The sequence below is a fragment of the Dendropsophus ebraccatus genome, chromosome 1, assembly GCF_027789765.1.
Source record: "Dendropsophus ebraccatus isolate aDenEbr1 chromosome 1, aDenEbr1.pat, whole genome shotgun sequence".
Classification (NCBI taxonomy): Eukaryota; Metazoa; Chordata; class Amphibia; order Anura; family Hylidae; genus Dendropsophus; species Dendropsophus ebraccatus.
Genome location: NC_091454.1, coordinates 20076890 through 20103490, shown reverse-complemented (window position 1 = coordinate 20103490; position 26601 = coordinate 20076890). Strand labels below are relative to the sequence as shown.

Genomic DNA, 26601 nt, shown 5'->3' with positions numbered 1-26601 from the left:
ATAGATGGAGATTTATCAAACATGGTGTAAAGTGAAACAGGCCCAGTTGCCCCTAGCAACCAATCAGATTCCACCTTTCTTTTTCCAAAGAGTCTGTGAGGAATGAAAAGTGGAATCTGATTGGTTGCTAGGGGCAACTGAGCCAGTTTCACTTTACACCATGTTTGATAAATGTTCCCCATAGATTGTGTTCCTTCACACAGTAACATGTCACAGCTAACGGGAGGTACACTTGCGGGAGGTACACTTGCGGGAGGTACACTTTCAATGTTTTGGCCTATTCTCCGAGCACATGGTAGGCTCCTTTCTCCTTTCTTTTCCGCTGTATAACTTCTCTCAGCTTCTACATCACACACTTGCCTCAGCTCGCAGATAAACTGTGTTCCTTCATACAGTCTCACCTGCACCTTCTCAGCTTGTAGAAGAAGGGAACACTTCCCAAGTATTGGTCTATCCTCCAACCAGAGGGTAGAAAAGTTTCTTATTTGTCTTCCTCCTCTCAGGCTCTACATCCCCCAGTTTACCAACTAAAACACAGGCCTACTCCCTGCGCATTTTCACTAGTCACTATGTAAGGTCTCCTCACTGCCCCCACCCCCCCTCCATTGTGTATAGTCCTTTTACACCTGCAGCACCTGTGAACAGGTTCTTATTTTCATGTTCTTATTTTCAGATTCTAGTATTCAAAGAGGAGACCCCAACCCATAGACCTAAAGTGTGAACCAAGTGATTATCTTCCAAAAAATTGTAATTCGGAAATTACAATTCGTTGGTTTTGCTCTTTTACGTTCTTTTTACGTGTCGCATTCGTTTTTTTTTCCTTGTCCTCCATCATCTAACAATATACAAGCTCCACTTCATGTGTTCTCTTTTCCCACCAGTAATTCCGTCCCATTACCCCAGTTAAATCGACCTCTTCTCTATAGTGAGTGCATTAACTGGTACTCAACCTTCAGAATCATTTCATTGTCCCTGGGTAGACGACCTCTCAATGTTTTCTTGTAGCCATTTGCTCACCTACTTAGGTTTTGTGCGAATGTTTCTTTGCTTGCCCGAGTCTAGTGATCTAAGAGGTTCCAGGTCATTGATGTCCACACAGTACAGCTATCAAACACCCCACTTAATAGGTCTCTTCTTCTTTTACAACTATTACTATTCTTTTACTATTAATGCTATTATTAGATAAAGAAAACCCCTACATTGGGCCTAATACAGGGCCTAGTGGGCGGAGCATGACAAAAAGATTCAGAGACAGAACTCTGTACACGGCACTACACAATATACCTGTTTTTCACATATTTTATGGTAATATTTGTATAAAATGTACAATTATATATATATATATATATATATATATATATATATATAAAATTACATACATACACCGTCTTTGCTTTGCTCTATCACTTGTGGGTACGACCATTTTTCGATCTACTGAGATGGTCGAGCATGCTCAGTTTAACTGCATATTGCTCATGTGCTGCAGGCTGATTCTTAGGTAAATGAGGGTTCCTAGGGACCCTTAAGAGTTTACAAAGATGACAAGTTACTCATTTATAACAGATTCTATTGAGCAATTTTATGGGCTGGTCAGCACGGTCAACCTATGGCCTATGGCTGTATCCATGTTTTCCAGGCAACCTTGGGCTGCATCCATTTTCTTCAGCCCCCGGTTATCAAATGCAGGGAGTTCGGGTTTGGACGAATCTGAGCATGTTCAGGATTCACTTATCTCTAATAGCTACATCCTTTGAAAAACAGCGCCATCCTTGTCCTCAGGTTGTCTATAGTATTACAACTTGGCTTCATTTGCTTTAATAGCACTGATCTGCCATAGCAAATGCAAACTGAGGGCAGGAGAGGTGCTGTTTCTTTAATAAAAAACAAAAAAAAAACAAAAACAAAACAGTGATGTTTTTCTAATCCAGGACAACCCCTTTAAATGATTAATTGTAACTGAAGTAAGAGTTGCCTGCATTGAGATCTCTTCTCTCTTCACGTTAACTGAATGTGGACAGTACCTGTCTCACCAGACTTGACTAATAGTTCACTTACTGTTTGGGTGTAGGAGAAAATGTATCCATTAAGGTCAGTGAGGCAGAAAGAAGACACCAGGAACTCCCTGATGTGGTTAGCATGAAAGTGATTACAGGTTCCCATTATTCCTTATGCTTTGTGTAATTTAAAGGGACACTCTAGAGACAAAAACTTGTTTTTAAACCAACTGGGGTCAGAAAGTTATACAGATTTGTGAATTACTTACTATTTAAAAATTTCAAGTCTTCCAGTACTTATCAGCTGCTGTATGTCCTGCAGGGAGTGATGTATTCTTTCCAGTTTGACACAGTGCTCTCTGCTGCCACCTCTGTCCATGTCAGGAACTGTCCAGAGCAGTAGCAAATTCCCATATGAAACCTCTCATAGATTATACATATCTTATAGAATTGTTGGTGCTGTATTTGCCTGAAATAGTCCTGACATTTTGCCATTTTCATTCTGGCCAATAGGCTTAAAGGGGTACTCCAATGAAAAAAAATGTTTTCAAATTAACTGGTGGCAGAAAGTTATACAGATTTGTAAATTACTTTTACTTACAAGTCTCAAGTCTTCCAGTACTTATCAGCTGCTGTATGTCCTGCAGGAAGTGGTGTATTCTTTCCAGTCTAACACAGTGCTCTCTGCTGCCACCTCTGTCCATGTCAGGAACTGTCCAGAGCAGGAGAGGTTTTCTATGGATATTTGCTACTGCTCTGGACAGTTCCAGAGATGGCAGCAGAGAGCACTGTGTCAGACTGGAAATAATACACCACTTCCTGCAGGACATACAGCAGCTGCTAAGTACTGGACGACTTGAGATTTTTTAATAGAAGTAAATTACAAATCTCTGGCACTTTCTGGCACCAGTTGATGGATCTATTATATCTTAGAAATGATACCCAATGGACCCCCATTGACTTCAGTGGAAGCATAGTGTTCGAGGGAGGGTCGGTAATAATGCTCAATTTTTTTTTAACAACTAAAACCGGCAATGGACATAAGAAAATTGAAACTGTTGGGAGTATGAGTTCTTTGAATAGAATGTGTAATGGTTTCCTGGATGAATGTGATGACGTCCTGATTTCCTAGAGGGTTCAAAGGAGACTCTCTCAGATAATCTATGTATTAGGCATTATCAGCTTTGGTGCCGGCTGAGGGGCACAATGGCGTCCTGTCGGGTGTAATAAGGGCAGCACATTGCCTGTTGTGTTATCACTGGGTCGAAAAGTTGTTATTTTTGGTATTCTTCACGAAAAAGAGTGATACATTTCATCAGCTGTTTTTATGAATCCTGTAGAATTACAGCTCCCAGCATGCCCTGCGGCGTATCTTACAGCTTGATAATAATATTAACTAGCTTTGAAATGACTCAGCTTAATTTATCTTGTAATTATCCTAAGCCGCTGGGTGACTTCATATCTTCCTCCACCCCCTGCTGCTTCAGTGTCTGTAGCATGTATGTCCTTGTGACTGCACGGCAGGATTGAGAATGCTTCACTTACATGGTATAGGCCATAATAGGGGAACCATTAGAAATATATGACCCTAAAGGCCCTATTACATTAAACAATTCTTTGCCGTATTCGGCCGATATCGGCCATTATGGCTGATAATGGTCTTGTGTAATAGAAGACAACGATCAGCCGACATGAACAATGTTGGCTGATCGTTGTCTGTCGTTGTCTTTCAACATGTTGAAAGGCAAACGACTAAGATAGCAACGCTCTGCTGTTATCCGTGTAATAGGAGCAGCAGCAGCCCGGACGATCTATGGGCTGCACGGATGACCTAGCGATCACCCGGGCAGCCCCACCGCGGCTCCCCACTGGTCCCCCGGCTCTTACCTGGCTCATGTAATAGAGAACGAGGAGCAAGCGAGCGCTAACCTCACAGATCGGCGCTCGTTTGCTCCTGTGCATAGCTCCATGTAATAGGGGCTTAAGGGTCCGTTCACACTATTAAATCGTCGAATCCTGCCTGCAATGTGTTTCAATGGGAGGCCTCGCGAACATTGACAATTCTCTGAGCGGAGAGCTGAGGTGCGCGAGGTCTCCCATTGAAACATATACCAGACAGGATTCGACGCCGATTCCGCCAGCGGGGGTTCCACACAGATTTTCAGCACTGATTCCGTAGTGTGAACGCACCTTTACACAGCAAAAATGTTGGATCCTTGTAGATCCTTGTTGGAACTCCCATCTCAATATATGGCCACAACCACACAAAGCCTTATTTTTGGCCGTTTTTTTTTTTTTTTTGATGGCTGTCATGACCATTATTTGTGGAATAACGGCCATTATTTGGGCGCAAAAAAAGGGCCTTCCAAAAAGGGCGTTGTTTGGTCGTGGCCTAACTGTTATTGGAACGGCAATGTTCCCTCAACATGTGTAGAGGGGTAAACTTTATTCCTCTACCTAAAAGACTGTTGGTGTCCCCTTTAAGAGAACTACTTAAAGGGGTTACCCGGACTTAAAGGGGTTACCCAGAGTATGTTATGGAGATGTGTATAGGCCATAAATCATTGTCGATTACACACCTTGCCAGGTAAACGGGAATGTGCAGCCTTGTATAGGCCGCACAATTGATTGAGCCTTTGAAGGAGCGCCGATCTCAACAATCAGCCCTGGTTATCGGGACAAGTATGTTGAAAAAGGGGTGAGCCTTGTAATTCTGAAACGTTAATAAAAGGGTTCCATAGGGAGACTAGGGCAGTGTTTAGGGGGCAGAATGAGCGTGTGTGGTTGAACCACATGTGGTGCCAGGAGAACCTGCTGTGGCCTGTTAGAAAGGGAAGGCCGGAGCTTGCCTGGTGATGATGGGCACTGGGCTGGAAGCAAGTGATGGAGTGACCCTCAGTATAGCAGGTGCCAGGGTAGTGCAGTCCAGCAGTTATAGGATGTCATTTTATTAGCTAGGTATGGGAGATATCTATTGTAGCTACCAAGTTTCTAGAGGAAGCTATCTCTGGGGGAGACTGTGTAGGACCCTAGAGGGTCTGTGTGTGGTTTTAAACAACAGCCGCCCATATGGCCTATATAGTGGCCTGAGTGGGCCATAATCTTGTAGGACTCGGATATTGGGACTAGCCAAAAGGGGGGACTACCACAAAAGAAGGAGCCCTATTTGCCCCCTCTATACCACGCCAATAGGTTCCTTGTCAACATAAAAATTTATAAATATATAAAAAGGTCCATCCCATATATAACAATGTCATGTAATACACGCTCTATGTGTTTTTTCAGAAAGTTGGATTGAACGGTGTCTCAGTGAAAGCGAAAACAAACGGTATTCAAGCCACACATCCCTGGGCAATGTTTCTAATGAAGAAAGTAAGTATTTCTTATGGGAGTTTTACTTTACAGCATTTATAAACCGTTTACGTTTTATAGGCCGTGTCGGCCGTCCCTGTGCAGATCAACCACAGACAAGGCCATCCAGGGTGATTTTACAAAAGTACCTATATTTTGTCTGCAAATCTGAGCTCTAGGTCTCTATGATTGGGTCAGATCAAGAGATTAACTGACCAATTAGGCCCCTCCCCGCTAAACTCCGCCTACTTTTGGGGGGGGCATGGCATAAAACAGAAGTCTCAAAATTTGCACAAATTTGCTACTTTGCATGTCATGACGTAATAAATTTATTCAAGACTAAATATTTTATTGAACAGGTAAATTAAAAAGAAAAAAAAAAAAGGAATTATTTCATTCTATTCATTACTGTATGCAACATGTTGTGAATTGTTAATATTTTTTATATTTCTTTTGAATTTTTTTAGCAGATGAAGAAAAGGAAAACAGGGCATCGAAACCGCACTCCACCCCGGCCACTCTACAATGGTATTTAGACTTTTTTATGCCTATTTTTTATATAAGCATAATAAACGTATATCAGTATAAGGCAGATTTACCGTAGATTGGCCATGTGATTGATGGCCAAAATTCTGGCAGCGTTGTGATGTTCACCACCAAATACCGTCTCTTTATTATCTCCCAAACTGTGAACTATGACATCACTTCTCCTTGTCTCTATTAAATCTAATTACACGCACATACCAAACACATTCAGCCCTCCGCACTTAGCAACCGGCCATCAGTATATATAAAAAAAACTGTTAAAGTTTAGGTCAATTAAAATTCCTGTCTTCAAAAGAATAAATGAAGTTCTTCCGAAGCAGATCGGAGAAATATAGAAAGGACTGTATACACAGCCGGTGGATCTGTTTGGAAACGTCAAATTATATCTGACCTCTTATTGTCTGACGTGGATAAAAGAAAGACAAAATAGAGTCGGGGGGGATGTTTGTGATCATTAAATGTCCAGGTACAATGGTGTTTTGTATGGTGTCAGCCTAATGAGTGTAGAAAAGAGGAGGAAGATCCATGAGATCATTGGATGCTTATATTCCGACTCATCATTGCTTCCCTCCTCCATCTCTTCCCGGAGTTCTTTCTCAATAGCCATCACCCACTTACTCCCTCCTAGTTATAATGATAAAAGATGGGACCATTGGATGCTCAGGGAAAAAAAAAAAAAAAAGGGAATGGAACCATCATGGGCTCCATATTAGCTCCATTTATGGCTTACTGATTTCATTAAAGGGTGCTTTTTTTTAGTTAGGGCAGGGGAGGGCAGCTGTCTTCATCCACGCTCTCCCCGGCCCGAACTAAAAAAAAACCCTCCTGTCTGGAATCAGTAAGCCATAAGTGGAGCTAATATGGAGCCCATGATGGTTCCATCTCTTTTTTTTCCATTTTCCTTGAGCAACCAAACCCTCCCGCCTGGAGTACCCTTTAAATCCATTGTTTTAAAAATTACATGGTTTTCAAAGTTAATCTGATGACAAGATCATTTTAACCTTCTGGGCATCTTCACCATGGCGCTCAACTATCTCTCATTGTCTCCACTTCAAGGGTGGTACCAGAGCCCAATGGTTTTCCTACAGAGCACATACTCCTCTCTGCTATACCATTACGTAGTACTGGTGAAAGTGCACTGAAAAGGGAGAAGTGGTTTATTGATGCTCTGGCTTTGCAAGGTGCTATGTAAGCAGAAATGAAAGAAACAGCAGCAATATTGAAAATAAGGGGTTACATTAGCTAACACTAGCTAACAACCTGCTGCTGAGAGGCCTAATGGTGGGGTATTTTACATTGCAGCTTTCTTTACACAACAGACAGCTGCTCTGAGCTTTGTGGGTAGTGAGAGGAGCAATTGAAGCCTTGATTTACCTTTTAGGTACAGTGTGGATCATCTTCAGCAGGCAGACTGACTCTGGTACACAGCCCATGCTTTCTCAGGCTTTCTTCCTCTCGTGCATATAGCATTAGCTTGGCCCCTCCCCCACTTCCTGTGCTCTGTCCTGATGTAGCTGTTACCAGAGACAGATTTCCCATAACAACAGCCTGTGGACATCAGATCCCAGAAAGGGAGAGAATACTATTATTCAAGACTGTATAACTTTTCTTCTGGGTCAAGGAGTCATTTTTAGTAAACACAGTCATTTACAAATATGTTGGCAATCACATATACTATTACATGGAGGGACGTTGTTTGAAACACTCCAGTATTTTTTTATGTAAATGTTTTAAGCAATCTGCCATTTATGTTTAACCTCATGTGGATTTTACATTTCTTTATAGGTTGGAAGAAAACTATGAAATTGCAGAAGGTGTTTGCATCCCTCGAAGTGCCCTCTATATGCATTACCTGGACTTCTGCGAGAAAAACGACACACAACCAGTGAACGCTGCCAGTTTTGGCAAGGTACGCACATTGGTTACATACCGCTAGGCTTCTTAGGTCGTGATTATAGTTGGACCTCTGCTAATAGTCTCGGTATGGCTATCCACAGTAGAGTGTGATGCTCTGGTCCTACGCATACTGACCTAAAATTGGCTAATGACTGTGTAATGAGCTGGTGTCTTAATTGACAGGCAGCTCAGCAAATCACTTGCCGCAGTGGTCCAGGGCAGTGATTGGCTGAGCGGCTTGTCACTTCAGAGACCGCATTGAAGCTGTACTGGTGGCTGCGGGGAAAAGCGAAAAGAACACTGGGAGCGTGAACAGGTAATGTATAAACTTTATAATTACACTTCTACAGTAAGGTCTGCACAGACATCGATAACAATATATATACATCCCTTTCTGCGCGATAATCGAGACATGTAATAGGCTCAGTTACACGACCCGTTCACTTTAGTAAACAATCGGCAGATCGGTGTCCGTTTACTGAGCCTATTACACGGCTTGACTATCGTGCAGCACAGGCTGCTTATACAGTTAGCGATGTCCATGCAGCCTTTGCTTTAAAAGTGTAATAATAATGTTCATATATTACCTGTCCACGCTCTAAAGTGACAGACTGCTCAGCCAATTACTGACGGCGGCCGTCCCGGCCAGTGATTGGCTGAGCAGCCTGTCACTTCAGAGAGCGGCTCTGTAGTTGTATCGGCAGCTGCAAGGAGCATGGAGAAACCAGGAAGACACCGGGGAGCGTGGAGATAATGTTTATTATTTTCTTTACAGATTCATCAGCCTTCTGTCGCACATCACTATGACACATAGCGATGGGTGGTCAGCGGACGATGATTTTAGGTCCGGACCAAAAGACGCGATCATCCGATGATCGTTGTCTTTATTACACGGAGCGATAATCTGCCCGAATCGGCCTGATTATCGCTCCGTGTAATAGGGCCCTTAGGTCCATTCCAGAAGTCACAGATTTGTGGTGCAGGTTCTGTACAAAAATCCTCAAAAAATTACAACAATGCAAGTGAATGGAGCAGAAGTTTACGAATGAGAGTTCATTAAGGGGGGCTATCCCATCCTGGTAGAAAGGTCATCCTCTATGTCTCCAGGAAAGCAGCAATTCAAACGATCTATGAAACGACTGTGAAACTCTGCCAGAGAACTCACAATAGTTCAGAAGGGGGTTAAGATGTATTTGTGACGTGTAATAACCTTAAAGGGGAAGTATCAGGTTAGACGAATCTAACTTGCTGATAGCCCCCTATAGCGCCGGCGACGCTGAGGAGGAAGGTATGTGTCTTGCCTTCCTCCTCGATGCTGGTCCCGCACTGTTAATTGGGGTAAACTCCAAAGCACCATTAGGAGCACTCATCCAGCCTGCTCCCTCCATTGTTTATCATTAGAAGCCAGACGCGGCAGTGCTCCTAACGGTGCTGCGGAGCAGAGTTTACCCCGACTAACAGCACAGGACTGGCGCCAAGGAGGAAGGCATACCTTCCTCCTCAGTGTCCCTAGTGAAATAGGGGGCCATCATCAGGTTAGATCTGGTATAATTAGAGATGTGCGCGACTCAAGCATGCTCAAGTCTTATCGTTCGGCATTTGGCTAAAGGAGTATGCTTGAGTTGCGCTCATCTCTATTTATAATGTCTAGATTCTGGAAAAGGGTCGTTGATCCAGGGATTTATTTTAATTCTTATCGTTTGGAGTCCCCCCAAGATTGGCTTTAGCCTTATTGGAGTTTTTGTCTTTCTCTGGATCCACATTACATCATGATGTTCTGACCTGGATGGGCCTACGTATTATATTACGTATTAACAACAAACTACAATATGTTGCCATGTTACTAATAGATGACGGACTCTTTTTGTTTACTTAGAAATAGGATTAGGGTAGTTAAAAGTAAATTTTTCGCAATACACTTTAAAAAAAAAATAAAAAATTCCTTTTTTTTTATACATTTTGATGGTTTTGTCATCAAAAAATAAAAATTGTCTCCAGGTTTTCCTAAATACAATGTTATTGGGGGATATATTAAAGACGGAGTTACAAGTACCAACCAAGCCATCTTAAATAATACTTTCCAACTATATAGTATTTTTCCAACTATATGAATGAGCACAACAAAAATTCAACGTAAAAAAAAATCATACAAAAATTACATTTGGTGAAAAAAAAAAAAAAAAAGACAGTGTCAAATTCAATGTCTAATAATATAACAAACAAAATGTTGGGCCAAGGACGTTGCCCCCTCAATAGGATACAAAGCCTCCTTTGTCTTCATTTTTAACACACTGCAGAGAGTAGCACCCAAGAAAGCAAAAACTTTCACTTTCCAAGTTACAAACACTTGCTTTTCCCATTCTGTGGCTGCCTTTAACTGGCCTTCAATGGCTTAACCCCTGCGCTCCATGACTGAGCACCGCCCCACCGGGATTTTCCCCCATCGCCCCCTTTGGAAAGGGTTAAATGAATTTGGCTATTGAGTCGAGGAATGTTAGATCAGTAGCTGGAACAGCATGGGGTGTTCTTATGGCAAGCTTCATTGAGTCTATACAAAAAATAGCAGAAAGACAACTGCCCAGCCTGTCTGCTCATTTATCAAGGTTCTGCTCCTCCTCACAAAGTTTCTCTTTTTTTTTTTTTTCCTTCCAAATGTTTCCCGAAGTTCTGCTCCAAAAATAAAACCAACGAGAAGAGAATCCAGAAACGCTAAGGCTTAGTGCAGATGTGTAAATAAGGGGCAAGCTATTGGAAACGTGTGATCTTAAGGTGATACATTCTACCCGTGAATGGCTTTTAATGAAATAAACCCCTCGGATACAATGGATAGAGAAACATCTTGGAAATTCATCAAGTTTACACCTCCTTTTTTGTGCTGATATTAACAGCTGAATGCGTCGGCGGCCATCTGTTTGGCAAATACACAAATGTTTTGCAATAAAGTTTTTTTTTTTCTTTTTTTTCGGTTCGGCATTAGGTTTATGTATTCACACTTACATGAACGAAATCGGTAAAACATCATTTTACCAGTTGATCTGCAGGCCAATTATTTCTATAGATGGAAGACCTTAAAGGATGTTCAGAAAGGGGCCGAGCTTTGGGATAATACATCGGTTTTTAACCCTGTTGAGTTCTGAAGACGTCTTCATGGCGTCGAGAGATGAAAATGTTTTCATAGTGGGTTACTAAACTACCAAAAATTTGAACGGAATGAAATTTTTGAGTTTTAAAGTTTTGATACATGATAAAAGGGGATTTTTACTTAATTTTTTTTTGGGAATCGATGGGAGTAAGTGTGGACCTGCCATACTCTTTACAGGATTCTTTACTGTAACCATACACCTTCAATAACTGACGGCCAGTTATCTCTCCCCCGTCCGGCGCCCATCCTCCCCATACACAGAAACATTTTGCACGGCCGATGTGATTTTTGATCAGGGCCAACATCATTTGTCAGTGGTTGTTCTGTAGAGCCCCATACACTATACAAACGACCTTAAGACCAGTGGGACTTTTGAAGCCACAGCCACATGATATTATAAAGGCTGACTTATTTATCAAGTTCAAGACCGGCCCACATGCCTCACTTGGCACATATAATATTAACACCCACACACCTCCCGGTACGGGGCAATTGTCATTGGCTTCATAGAGGTTATTTGCCTTCTTCTGGATCAACAAAGTAGGGTTATGGATTAAACTTTATCAACTATCGACCTTATCAACTATGTAGCATGTTATTATACTTATTATGTTCTTATCTAGTGTAATATGGTTACTAAAATTGTCGTATATAATGCCAGAGGGTAATTTATATTACTTAAAGTAACTAAGAACTCACTTGGGTGATTTTGGTACTTGTCAACATGACCACCAAGGGGACGGACTGCAAAAGTCAAAATAGGACCCTATGCCACCTTAAGCACACTATGGGAAAGGAGAGTCCAGTGTTTGCTAACTGACCAATACCTCCTTGGTTTCAAACCTAGCCATAACCAAACTGACTCATCGTTGCCATCCCAGTATTGTTTAGAAGACTTCACTGAACCAAAGCTATTGTTCTGGCAAACATGCCAACCATTAAAGACCTTTAGATACATTCGAAAAAATTGTCCAACCCAACAATTTTGGTAGAAGTATTCCACTTTCCAATGTGTAACAAAGCCTCCTGATTCTTCCCGACAGATGATGATGGGGGTTTAAGAAGGACTTGGCATTTTGGATTTCAACTGTTTTGCCCTTCTGTTCTTGGAGAGATAAGTAATCGCCAGAGGAGTCTGGCAGCAGATTACTGTTTAGAACACATGAACATTAATGTATATGAAGAGATCAGGAGAGATAGCTTAATAAACCAAAAATACTTCATGTGAAAAAAGGAGGGAATAAAGAAGGAAGAAGGGAAGGAGGCCCCCAGGAGGAGATGAAAGCTCAAGAATGGGTTATGGCCTCCTCACCAATGTTAGACAAGGAGCAAACACCAGAATAGCATCCTTGAACAAGCAGAAGCATCAAGTAGAAATGATTCGCTGTTGGGTGTAACACTAAATAATACGAACATTTGTTTTTACATAATTTTCAGCAAAGCTTTTAAGGCTAAACATTTAAAAAAAAAAAAAAAAATAGGTCGTGACCTTGAACCTGTTCTGTTCTCCTATAGATATGTGACCTGCGGCAATATATTTTATTTCTTGCAGATAATTAGACAGCAGTTCCCACAATTAACCACAAGAAGACTCGGAACCAGGGGACAATCAAAGTGAGTACAAAGTTGAGAAAAGAATCTAAGCTTTGTGTACGACCCCGGGTCAAAGGTCATTTTACACAATTTGGTCATCTACATTTCTGTGGATATAAAAAAATAAAATAAAATAAAAATAAAAAAAAACACCAAAATTATTTAATGTGTTACTATTATCATTATTTTATTTATTTTGCTGGTACATTATTATTATACTAGAAATCTTCAGATTCAAAAATTCTAATTTTTATATATATATATATATATATATATATATATATATATATATACACATACTGTATATATATATATATATATATATATATATATATATATATATATATATATATACATTTTTAAATCATAATGGAATGGGGGTCTATAGTCCCCTGTAGGAATCGAGATGTTACACTACTGCTTCTTTCACAGTATTCGGCTCTCTTTTTTCAGCCCATAGACAGTGATATTCAAGAATAGACTACCCCTTGGGGTCCCTGTGGGTAGAGTTAAAAACCATGTCTACTTTTTACAAAAAACAGTGCCACCATGAGCTGTGGTGGTGTTGCAGCTTAGCTCTATTCAAGTTAATGATCCAGCACTGCAATACCAGACACAGCCTGTGGACCAGTGGGGCACTATATCTGTAATAAAGTAGCTAAGCTTTGTTTATACCTAGAACATGCCCTTATGATCTGAGACTGCTTTTACTACCCTGTAATGGATATTATAAGATGCAATGTCACTGTTTTCCCCTAGGTATCATTATTATGGCATTGCTGTCAAAGAGAGCTCCCAGTACTATGACGTTATGTACTCTAAAAAAGGAGCAGCGTGGGTGAATGAGACGGGGAAAAAAGAAGTCACTAAACAGACAGTGGCGTATTCACCACGATCCAAGCTTGGAACATTACTGCCTGAATTCCCAAATGTCAAAGATCTAAATCTGCCAGCCAGCATCCCAGAAGAAAAGGTATCTATGAAGCTAAATTAGTTCCCCAGAGTCTATTGTCTATTCATTTAGATCTCTCACTAGAAAAACACAAAGCGAGCCAAGGATCAAGGGGCTAAATTCCACATCAGGATCCTTGGAGTTTGGGGGGCATAGCTCTGTAGTCCTATCCTCTTTGCTATTGGGCGGTGAGAACCTGAGGACTAGCCCCGCCCCTGAGGAACTGCATTGTTAGATTCATACACAGAAGATCATGTTAGTGGTAGGAAAGGGGCCCAAATATGGGACTAGGGGCACCATAATTGATGTTTTTCTCTTTTACATGGATCACAGATCTCAACATTTATAATGATGTATCGAACGCACTGCCAAAGGATTCTGGACACTGTAATACGAGCCAACTTTGACGAGGTACGGTGGATGTAAATGCTGCTACGTTTCATGTGTACACTTGGGATGTATTATATTTACACTCCTCTTTATATCCCTAGGTTCAAAGCTTTCTTCTGCACTTTTGGCAAGGCATGCCCCCCCACATGCTGCCAGTCCTAGGCTCGTCCACAGTGGTCAACATAGTGGGAGTGTGTGATTCCATACTCTATAAAGCAATCTCTGGTGTCTTGATGCCGACTGTACTGCAAGCATTGCCTGACAGGTTGGTGTGATTTCTATTTCTATCGTCTTGTTTAATATAGAGCACCCTGTATCCAATTATATCAATCCTTTGGTGGCAGTTACTTGCAGTTTCCTTAAAGGAAGTGTGTCACCTAATTTTTTTTTTTTTTTTTTTTACTGATTAGAGTCAGATTTTAAAACTTGTTCTTTTATTCTAATCTGTTTCTATTTTCTGACTTTAATTTTTATTTATATCTCTTTTTGTACATTGCTATGGGGGCTGCCATCTTGCCTGGGCTGTTCTGAACAGCATTTAGTGATGTGCTTTACAGCAAGATTCATAGACAACAATAGACTGACTCTGTCCCCTTGAGATGAATGTAAAACATTACAGAGCATGCTCTGTGACCTTTGAAAAGGTCATTCCACAGGGAGCTGCTATTGTCTCCACTATCTACTGGTGTCACATGACGCTGTATTGCTGTAAAGATCACTTTACAGCAGCCTCCTCTCCTATCACTTCAAACACAACAGGACGTCTCAGCTTAGCTTTAGCCCCAGTGGTGAGAATGAAAACAGCAAGATACCAAGATTGTTTTATTATATAGTTAGAAAATTTTAAAAAATTAGAAAAAATGTCACCAAAAATTCTAAAAAAATTTGTTTAACATGAAAACTTTATTTAAACGATAAGTCATTACTACTGCTTGGCACCAATGCTACAAACAGAGCTCACTGCTATAAGCTCCATTCTTGGTGTATTGAGACGCCGAACAACTGATCGATGGGGGTATTGGGCCCCAGCCCACTGATTATCTATTGATGTGGATAGGTTTATCAATTGTTTTTTTTTTCTGGATGAATGTTCATTTATCTGACAGCTATCTTTCCCAACCCACTATACACGTGAGCGCTTGTCCGCTTATCTCCACTTCATGTGTTCTAGATGTAGACAGGGTGGCTTATCTCCCCGGGAACAAAAGAATTCAGCATTTGACGTCATCTGTCATCTGAAACCCCTATACACCTATTGGACTTTATGACTTTATAGTAAAATTGGCTAAGCCCACTGCTGGCGGCAGGTTCAGCCATTAGTATAAGACGTATGGGGGACTCCCAACCAGACACATGGAGATTTGTTAAACATAGTGTAAAGTGAAACTGGCTCAGTTGCCCCTAGCAACCAATCAGATTCCACCTTTCATTTTCCAAAACGTCTGTGAAGAATGAAAGGTGGAATCTGATTGGTTGCTAGGGGGAACTGAGCCAGTTTCACTTTACACCATGTTTGATAAATCTCCCCCATAATGTTGATTGAGAGGGAACACATGAACACTCGGGCGGCAGCTAGTAAAGCTGTATGGGCATCATTAGACAATTGGATGGTCCTGTCGAAATAGTTTGGTTAAGCCAATTTTTTAAGGCTTCCAGAGACAACAGGGCCCACAGCATACAGCGACATTGTGATAGATGATGGAAACTAAAGAAGGAAGAAGAAAATAAATTATTTAGAGAAAATGGACCCAAAGCTTTGACTAAACTCGGTTCCTTTTACATCACAGTTCTCAAAAGTCTCTGCTATAGTTATAGTTATGCCCTTGAACTTTAACCCTGATGAAGTTCAAGGGCGTAGCTATACAAACATTGCACAAGCCCCACCCCAGCTGGTCTGACCCCGCCTCCATGACAACACTGACAGTGGGCTATGGAAAGTTACCAATCAGAGTGTGTACTTAAAGGGGATTTGTTATACTGGCAGATCCCTTTAACTTAATGTGCCCAAAATGACAAACTAGATTGCCTCCTTACAGGAAATATTTTACAATTACCTTTATTTAAGGTCTTTGTATACCTTCAATAGATGTTAGCAAACTATCATCCGGCTGATAGGTTTTTTTCACAAATACCCCATATGCCTGCATGCTGGGGGGAGAGGAATAGGGTGCTGCCAGACTCCTCTGGCAACTGTTTATCTCCCGTGAGAACAAAGGAACAGGCATGGTAAAATCCAACAAGCCCAATCCTTCTTTTTCTACAAAGCAGCGGGTTCACTGATTTTATTTTATGTCCACTGGCACCATTAGAGTATCTGTAGGCCGTGCCATGGATGCAGTCACATTGTACCCCCCCTCCCCCAGTTTATAAGACCAAGAGACAGAATGTCCACATTTCACTAGAGTAATAGGTGTATGAGGGCCTCTTGACTTTCCACTGGTGATGTTGGTTAAGATAGGGGTTTGGAGTGATGGATTTTAACTACCAGATCCCTTTGTTCTTGGGGGCATAAGCTGGAGCTGTCTGGCTGAAGCTAACCTACACTTCCCTACCCATAGAGAACACAATCAGGTGTGTATGGCAGCCAACAGTCATTGAAGGTGTATAGACTCCTACATGTAATAGTCCACCCAGCTCATGACTGGTAGTAGCTTCCCGTGAAACATCTCTGTGTTGGATGTCAATAATAACCAGAATATTTTTTTTTACAACCCTCTTTAGCTTGACGCAAGTGATAAGAAAATTTGCGAAGCAGCTGGACGAATGGCTGAAAGTTGCTCTTCACGACCTTCCCGAAAATCTACGAAATATCAAATTTGAGCGTAGGTATTGATTCTATTTGTGTTCTTTTGCATTGTGTGTGATCGATATAAGGGGAATTTTATAAGGTGTTTTTACAGTAACAATGTCCCTGATGCAAGGTCTGCACCCTCCCTAAGACATGTCAAAGGTTTTATTAGTAGTGCATGGAAGTCTTTACGGCTCAATTGTATAATCACTTCTCCTGTTTTTCCTGGACCTGGTTCTATTGGGACCAATTTATGAGTTCGAATGAATACAAAACTCTCTTAGCTTAGTGATGGGGTAGATTTCCCTGCATGTGCCCCTCCCCCTTTTTTTCTTCTTCTTTCCTCTTGCTCTTCTTCCTCTTCTCTCTCCCTCCTCTTGCCCTCTTCCCTACCCCCGACCCCCCAGCTTCACACTCCCTGCAGATATCTCGTCCTTGGGTATTTACAGTTTGGGCGATAGCCTATCTTTAATAATTTCGCTGTCATGCTTTGTATTCCTATATGATTGTACTTTTTGTGTTGTGTTCCGTGCCTACTTGGCGCTTGTTGTAGTGTTTTTCTCATATGGTGTGGCCCTGGTGCTTGTACTGTTTTCTTCTCTGGAAAAATTTGAATAAATTCAGAATTTAAAAAAAAAAAAATTATTAGAGAGGTACAGAGGGAGCATTGTATGAAAAGGAGCGTCTTTATAGTTTTAGCCGCCCCCTTTCACTGGTATCGGCATTCTACTGTAGAATACTATGGCCATATACTTGAGAACCCTGGGATACTTATAGGAGGGTCTCACATCTACAACTGCCCTGTCATAGCCCCCCACCCCCATACACAGGAGGCCCCCAAGATACTTTTAGGAGGGTCTCACATCTACAACTGCCTGTCCATAGCCCCCCCATACACAGGAGACCCCATAGATACTTATAAGAGGGTCTCCCACCTACTGCTGCATGGCCATAGCCCCCTATACACAGGAGACCCCCGAGATACTTATAGGAGGGTCTCATATCTACAACTGCCTTGTCATGACCCCCCACCCCCATACAAAGAAGACCCCCAAGATACTTATAGGAGGGTATCATATCTACAACTGCCTTATCATAGCCCCCCACCCCCATACACCAGAGACCCTAGAGATACTTATAGGAGGGTATCATATCTACAACTGCCTTGTCATAGCCCCCCATACATCGGAGACCCCAAGGATACTTATGGGAAGGTCTCATATCTACAACTGCCTTGTCATAGCCCCCCATACACAGGAGACCCCTGAGATACGTATCGGAGGGTCTCATATCTACAACTGCCTGGTCATAGCCCCCTATACACAGGAGACCCCTGAGATACGTGTCGGAGGGTCTCATATCTACAACTGCCTGGTCATAGCCCCCTATACACAGGAGACCCCTGAGATACATATCGCAGGGTCTCATATCTACAACTGCCTGATCATAGCCCCCTATAAACAGGAGACCCCTGATATACATATCGGAGGGTCTCATATCTACAACTGCCTGGTCATAGCCCCCTATACACAGGAGACCCCATAGATACTTAAATCTACTGCTGCATGGCCCTAGCCCTCCATACACAGGAGACCCCCATAAATACGTATAAGAGGGTTTCACATCTACAACTCTCTGGTCATAGTCCTCCATACACAGGAGACCCCCATAAATACGTATAGGAGGGTCTCACATCTACAACTCTCTGGTCATAGCCCCCATACACCGGAGACCCCTGAGATACGTATAGGAGGGTCTCACAACTATTGCTGTCCAGCTATAGCCCCCTTATACATTGGAGACCCCAGAGATACTTATAGGAGGGTCTCACATCTACTGCTGCATGGCCATAGCCCCCCTATTTTCCTATCAATATGGTGGTATTATCCAGTCACTATATTGTGGTCATGACATGACAGTGTTATTTTTATTACCTTTAACCCTCATCCGACCCAACACAATCCGTCGACTAATAGAGACGAGTCCCAAGAGCCGGCCGATCTCCTTTTATAACCACGTCGATGAAATTTCCTTAGTTTTTTTCGCCTCACGAAATAATCCTGATTACATTGTCTCCCGAACGCCCTCGTATTCCTATAACATTGGGGTAGGTGGCGGCCTAATTAATATTTCTTAAAGGGTTTTTCTGAGTGTATTTGTAGCTTCCTTCATTAGGACCCGTCCATTCAATGGCTTTTATAATACATGGTAAAAAGGCTCTTAATCTATACTCAGGCATAAAAGCGGCAGATTATTCTTATTACGTTGTCAGATGACTGGGTCTCAGCGGGCGCTCGGCTCTTTCTGACCGTGCTCCAGGATCCCGCGGTGGATGAATCCTTCACCTGCACATAAATCCTTCCTTATTTCAAAGCCCAGACGCTTTCTCCATTAAGAAAAAATGTTCAGCATCATCAAGTCATTAAGAAAGGGATTAGCTGCCGATCAATACCCAGAGCCGGGAGGATGTCATACCTGAGATAATCCATGGCATAATACATGGAAGCCGCCACCACCACTGCCGGATATGGGGGGAGTCAGATGACAAAAACTCAGCAAAAAGAATGATATAAAATAAAGAAAAACCATTGGTAACAGACAGGAGGGATATATGATTTTTTTAGTAGAGCATAGAGAAGGAGGTGTCCTGGCCGTAGCCGTGGCTTCCATTAGGCACACAAGGCCTTTGTCTATAGGTAAAGGTCCCCATACTGGTTTATATAAGGTGTATGGGGCTCTTCCAGATAATGTCGGTGGAGTTAGGGTTAGGGCCCTATTCCACGGGACGATTATCGGTCACATAATCGTTAACGATAAACGATCCAAACGACAGCTATTACGAAATCATTCACCCATTTACATGAAAAGATAATCGTTCTTGCGTTCGTCTTGTCGTCGCTATTGCGTTCGTCACTACTGCGAACGACCGAACGACTTCTTATTCAATGCGAACGATTTGCGAACGAGCAACGATAAAAATAGGTCCACGTCTTATTAAATGATCAATGATTTCTCGTTCGGTCGTTAGTCGTTAACTGCTATTCAACCAAACGATTATCGTCCGGTGGAATAGGGCCCTCAGGTGGGATGGAAAATCTCCACCCGACCCCTTTGTTTCTGAAGAGATAAGTAAATCTGGCTGTGGCTTAACCCCCCCATAGAGAAAACAGGAGTGTTTGGTCGTGCAGAACACTCCTTTGTATGGGGAGGATGGGCAGCGGATAGGAGAGATAACTGAAGTCCGTAAGGTGCATGGGGACCTGTATGGGGTCCGGACCTAAAAACGATTGGATAAACTGTTCATATATTACCTATCCACACTCCCGGTCTTCTCCTGCCCTCTGCTTGCTTCCTGGAGGCTGCAGCTTCAAAGCGGCCTGTCTGAGCTGACTGGCCGCTCAGCCAATCACTGGCCACAGCGGTCCCGCAAATTAGATTATAGTTCGCTCAGTGGTTGATAGATAGATAGATAGATAGATAGATAGATAGATAGATAGGAGATAGATGATAGATAGGAGATAGATAGGAGATAGATAGATAGATAGATAGATAGATAGATAGATAGATAGATAGATAGATAGATAGATAGATAGATAGGAGATAGATGATAGATAGATAGATAGATAGGAGATAGATAGATAGATAGATAGATAGATAGATAGATAGATAGATAGATAGATAGGAGATAGATGTTCGATAGATAGAAGATAGATAGATAGATAGATAGGAGATAGATAGATAGATAGATAGATAGGAGATAGATGTTCGATAGATAGGAGATAGATAGATAGATAGATAGATAGATAGATAGAAGATAGATAGATAGATAGATAGGAGATAGATAGATAGATAGATAGATAGGAGATAGATAGATAGATAGATAGATAGATAGATAGATAGATAGAAAGATAGATAGATAGATAGATAGATAGATAGATAGATAAATGATAGATAGATGATAGATAGATAGATAGATAGATAGATAGATAGGAGATAGATAGATAGATAGATAGATAGATAGATAGATAGATAGATAGGAGATAGATGTTCGATAGATAGGAGATAGATAGATAGATAGATAGGAGATAGATAGATAGATAGATAGGAGATAGATGTTCGATAGATAGGAGATAGATAGATAGATAGATAGATAGATAGATAGATAGATAGAAGATAGATAGATAGATAGATAGGAGATAGATAGATAGATAGATAGGAGATAGATAGATAGATAGATAGATAGATAGATAGAAAGATAGATAGATAGATAGATAAATGATAGATAGATGATAGATAGATAGATAGATAGATAGATAGATAGATAGATAGGAGATAAATAGATAGATAGATAGATAGATAGATAGATAGATAGATAGGAGATAGATAGATAGATAGATAGATAGATAGATAGGAGATAGATAGATGATAGATAGATAGTAGATAGATAGATAGATAGATAGATAGATAGATAGATAGATAGGAGATAGATGATAGATAGATAGATAGATAGATAGATAGATAGATAGATAGATAGGAGATAGATAGATAGATAGATAGATAGATAGATATGAGATAGATAGAAGATAGATAGATAGATAATAAAGATAGATAGATAGATAGATAGATAGATAGGAGATAGATAGATACAGTGGTACCTTGGTTTAAGAGTAACTTGGTTTAAGAGCGTTTTGGTTTAAGAGCTCACAGTTTTTCAAAATTGTGACTTGGTTTAAGAGCATTGTTTTGGTTGAAGAGCTCCCTGTACTGGGTGTGAGGGCGAGTTGGTGAGGGGCATATTCTGTATTGCAGGGTTTACAGCACTGTACTCTGACCCCTGAAGTCTCCCTCACCTTCCAAATCATAGCAGATATACTTCAGGCTGGGGCTTGCATGAGGGGACAGGACTGTGGAGGTAATCTCGCAATAGCTGTAACCCGTCTTCTCGGACAGAAAGTGCTGCTACATTGTGCTCACATTTGCCCTGCTCATTCCTTCAGTCTCCCTGCAGTCTCTGTCAGTCCTAATGGGTCCATGCTGAACCCACCCCTTTCCCCATTGCTGTCATGTGACCACACAGATCTCTGACAGCAGCCCTGCTTCTCTATTCTAGCCTGTTGTACTACGCTACAGCATTATAGGGATCTGCAGCTCCATCCTGTATTTACAAACTGCTGCTGTTTTTCCGGTTTATGCCCTTACTATACATTATACTCCACATGCTGATTACTATACTATATAGTAACTATTAATATCACATATTCAGCTGTTTATAATTGTTTGTTTCATCTGTTTTACATGTTATTCAGAATATAAAATAATTATTTTTGGGGTGTGTAACCAATTGCCTGCATTTACATGATTTCTTATGGGAAAATTTGCTTTGGTTTAAGAGTGGATTTGGATTACAAACACCGTCCCGGAAAGAATTATGCTCGTAATCCAAGGCACCACTGTATTTCTATTCCTAACATAGCTTTGCATAATTTACATGACAATGTTCAATTGGATTGGATAAAACATCTGTTTTTTTCTCATAGTGTCAAAAAGATTTTCTCAGATCCTTCGACGACAGACATCATTAAACCACTTATGCCAGGTAAGTATTTTTATGTAACTCACCTAAATTTAAAAAGCCAAACTGTATTATTTCATATAGTATAACAATAAGTCCATCTGCCTCAGGTGAAGCTATGGGAGACTTTGAGTTTGGCGCCAATTTCAATTTTTCCACCCGAAGAATAGTCTCTCTGCTGAGACCACAGTGATTGGCTGTAATCTGTGGGTGAACCTCGGGTGTACAATTTCCCTGCAGTGCCACCACAGGAAAAATGAGGAATTACACCGACATTCATTAAAGTCAACAATTGTACAAAGCTACCCCTTCATTATAGTCAGTGTTTGACCTCCCAGCCACTCTCATCTATGAGTATTTTTTTTTTACTACCTGTTTATCTTGTTTCATTCATATCGTGATTTTTCAGGCCTCCAGGACAGTTATACACAGTGCCGATATCACATTTCAGATGCTGGAAGACTGGAGGAACGTTGACCTTAATAGCATTACCAAACAAAGTCTTTATACTATAGAAGATTCCAGAGATGAACACAGAAAACTTATCATTCAGTGTAAGAGATACGGCATGCAGTGGTGCATTGGAACTAATTGTCTGAAAGGGTTAAACATGGAATTATATTTTGGAGAAATGTTTCTTTCAAATGAACTTGTGTCAGATAATCATATAGATTTGTAATTTACATCTTAACTCTGCCAGTACTTATCAGCTGCTTTATGTCCTGCAGTAAGTGGTGTATTCTTTCCAGTCTGACACAGTGCTCTTTGCTGCCACTTCTGCTCAGTAGAGTTCCTGTTATGGAGGTGGCAGCTTTATTTTCTAGAATAGTTATGTTCATGAGATCATTAGTAAAAAGTTGTCCAAGCCTGTGAAATTCTAGAGATGGATAACTATCTAATGCATATGGAAGCCCCTTGATTCTGTCCAAACACATAATATCAAAGGAGAAAAAGGTCGGATATGTTGAATTTTAACTTTCCTATCTTTCTGTTCTCTGAGAGATAAGCTGCTGCGAGGAGAGTCTGGCACCCGCTTACCCCTTGCTTGGCTAAGCAAAATAAAGGGATTGGAAGTGAGAACTGAAAATAATGTTCATCTGAGAGCCATTAAGTGTAGTTGGGCATCTTTGGAGCTCAGCTATCAGGTCACATGTCTGACAACAGAGTAGTCCTAAACTGTAGTCTGTTTCCAAGGACAACCAGTAGAATTTTGAAATTTACTATGAATCAAAATTGAGAAAACATAAGTACATAAAATGATGAACATTCTACTTCAGGTATCAATGTCTTAAGGTTGGAAGGATTATATGGGCCAGTGAAATAAAACCAGGCGGCTTTAACCCTGGTTTTTATTCTTAATTGACTGACACATTGTGAAGCTAATCGCTAGTTAAGGAATCACTCACTGTAATCTGTGACATCTAATCTTTGGTTCTGCAGTGTATCAGGAGTTTGACCATTTATTAGAAGAACAGTCTCCAATAGAGTCATACATCGATTGGTTGGATTCCATGGTGGACAGATGTGTCGTGAAGGTAAGTTTGTTTATTGTTATTGTTATTGTTATTATTATTATTTATTTATTTATTTATAAAGTTTGTGTACACATCTTATAATGTAGTATATTTATATTACAGCACTGTATTAGTCCTCTTGAGAAGAAAAACAATGCCATGACTTCTATGGTTGTATACTATAGACTTTACCTTTCTATAAGTAACAAATGGTTTCTTAAGAAGATTGGGGTTGACATCTTTCAGTATAGGGCCGCTATAGTATGTGTCTAGTATAAAATATATAGGCTCTTGTGTACCAAAACACATATGACCCGTAAAGTTTACTCTTAATTGAGTGTGACTGCAGAAGGACTACACAGGGTTTGTTTGTAGTCTGTTACCATGGAGACGCAGAGTTCTTTACAGGAGCTATGGACACACACAAAATTGTATTTTAAATGCATTTAAAGCAAAAATAAATAAATAAAAAAAGTACTAATGGTAAATTAAACTGGTAAAAGCTTTACTTCTGCTACATTCTATGTTCTTGTCTTACATTTTAGGTAGCGTCCAAAAAAACAGGCTCATTAAGAAGGATAGCACAGCAGTTCCTCTTAATCTGGTCTTGTTTTGGCACAAGAGTCATCCGGGACATGACGTTACACAGTGCACCAAGTTTTGGTATGTATACAAATTCTGAATTTTAAGGAATGAAATTTTATATGAAACAATTTAAACTCACATCACGCATTCTATTGGGCGTCTTATCATTGTTGTACCTATAAATTGGGGTTCCAATTGAAATCTAAAACAGACCAACCTGACTTACAATGGAAATGCAAATAACACAAACGCTTTTTGACTATGAACTTTTTATGATCCTTTTTGTGTGTCTCCAATCTATAACCATGACATAGATTCACATGCAGATATATAACAAGCTATATGTAATATCCTTTCTTTTACTCAGGTTCCTTCCACCTTATTCACTTGATGTTTGATGACTATGTCCTTTATTTGTTGGAGTCGTTGCACTGCCAGGAACGGGCCAGTGAGCTTATGAGATCAATGAAAGGACAAGCCCATAGCGGTATGTTGGTTGTCCAATGACTAGTAATAAAGACATACACAGTAAACCCATAAGGCCTTGTTAACCTATGTAAATGACCTGTAACTTCTTGAGACTAGAGATGATTGAAGAGGTTGGCTGCAGAGTCCTGGTTGGGAGTCCTGGAAACCATGGATACAACTATCCAAATTCTTCAGCCATTGGTAGTCATATGCCACATGCTTAGGTTTGGACAAAACCAAGGTTGGCACATCTCTACTCATGGCCAAGTGATTCAACTAACTATTAATATGATATTATTTAAGAAGAAGATGGATTCCTCTGCTTTGCTCCTTCTTACATCTGGCACCACTAATCTTAGGGAAAAAGAGGATTGGGAGTGTTGAAATATAGTGTGCCCATTGGTTCTTTAATAAGTGTATGTATTTTTTTTATTCCTCAGAGGACACGGAAGAAATTATATTGGCCGAACCTGCAATTTCCACTCCATCTCCAATTCCATTTTCACCGAACACATCTTCGACCTCCGTCGATCTTCCATCGGCAATATCCCCTGTGAGCAACCATTCTCCAGAGAGTAGTGCACTGGTGGTAACAACAGGTAGGACACTCATCAGACATTGGAATTGAGCCTTGTGCTCTAATGTACATGGTGGGTCCCAACTCTTCCCCACCATCTGCTGGTAGGGGAGAGTCAAGATCCAATTTCATCAATACTCATTGACCATCTAATAAGTATGGTGGTTCCCAACTCTTCCTTGATGGCAAAGAAGGTTCAGCCATGTTGGATTTTTACTACTCAGTTCTTTTGCTTTTGGGGAGAGGAGTCTTGAAACTTCTTTCTCCCCTTTTGACATTAAGAATGCATGTATAATTGGCCGATCCGAGCATATATCCAAGTGTATAGAAGGATCACAAGAGATAGCTGAAAATTGAACAAGTATCTTATGTGTATGGCCAGCTGAGCTCCTTTAAAGAGGTTGCCTAATGGAAAAAAAATATTTTCCTTTACCCTATAAGGTGACTCAAGAGTTTATAAAGGAGGTACCCCTCATCTATAAGGGAGAAGAACAGCCACAAGAAATTCTCTCTTTTCTAGAACGGACTAAATGGACAGCCCAACATTTTCAATGGGAACTGTGGTGATTCGCTTAGTAGGGGCACTGAGTACTTGTAGCTGGATTGCTCTACAGGTTACAGCTGATCACTGGGGTCCCACCAGAGGCATACCCTCGGATCAGTATACCACTAAAGGACCCTTTAGACTCTTAATGACTGGGGGATTATGAGGAAAACCAACACAAAATAGTCCTTACCTATGTTGGTGGTTCTATACGTTGACCACAAGTTGCAAGGACTTTGTCATGTCCTCCCTTCACCAGTGGAAACATGACTAGTGCCCAGTGTGACCTGACATGGAAGTTAGACAACTGGAGGATTTACCACTCAAGCCAAGACTTAACACCTACCAAAAGTGAGGTCATTGTCAGGAACATATCTAAAGAGGGTGCCAAAGTAGCACCAAGGCCCTGGGACCTAAAGGACCCCTTATTCTTTTGTCAGCCATACCCGCCATTCAGTCATTGGTATAAGGTGTATGGGGCCTACCGTCCACTGATAAATGCTATCGATGGAGATAAGGGTGGGGTGTGATAGAAAAATCACTGCCCGACTTCTTTATCCTCATAGAGATTAGCCACAGCTAGAGCTATCTGGCTGCAGTTTACTCCTCCCCTCCCCATAGACAACACAGAATGTTCCTGTATATATCTATATCATCTATCAGTTATTGAAGGCATACCTCAAGGGCCT

At 41.0% G+C, this 26601-nt stretch overlaps 1 protein-coding gene across 2 annotated transcripts in view; it reads left to right on the top strand.

Moving 5' to 3' along the window:
• Positions 1 to 215: 215 nt before the first annotated feature.
• Positions 216 to 26601, top strand: part of RFX4 (regulatory factor X4) — a 37801-nt gene continuing 11415 nt past the window's right edge. For both annotated transcript variants that reach the window (XM_069968662.1, XM_069968653.1), the window contains exons 1-15: positions 216 to 295; positions 5280 to 5366; positions 5813 to 5873; positions 7677 to 7800; positions 12482 to 12543; positions 13282 to 13495; positions 13808 to 13885; positions 13966 to 14129; positions 16586 to 16686; positions 22190 to 22248; positions 22634 to 22778; positions 23665 to 23759; positions 24284 to 24401; positions 24691 to 24810; positions 25232 to 25390. In XM_069968662.1, coding sequence (XP_069824763.1) covers positions 268 to 295; positions 5280 to 5366; positions 5813 to 5873; positions 7677 to 7800; positions 12482 to 12543; positions 13282 to 13495; positions 13808 to 13885; positions 13966 to 14129; positions 16586 to 16686; positions 22190 to 22248; positions 22634 to 22778; positions 23665 to 23759; positions 24284 to 24401; positions 24691 to 24810; positions 25232 to 25390 — 1615 coding nt within the window. In that variant the 5' untranslated portion in view covers positions 216 to 267. The remainder of the gene's footprint in view (positions 296 to 5279; positions 5367 to 5812; positions 5874 to 7676; positions 7801 to 12481; positions 12544 to 13281; positions 13496 to 13807; positions 13886 to 13965; positions 14130 to 16585; positions 16687 to 22189; positions 22249 to 22633; positions 22779 to 23664; positions 23760 to 24283; positions 24402 to 24690; positions 24811 to 25231; positions 25391 to 26601) is intronic.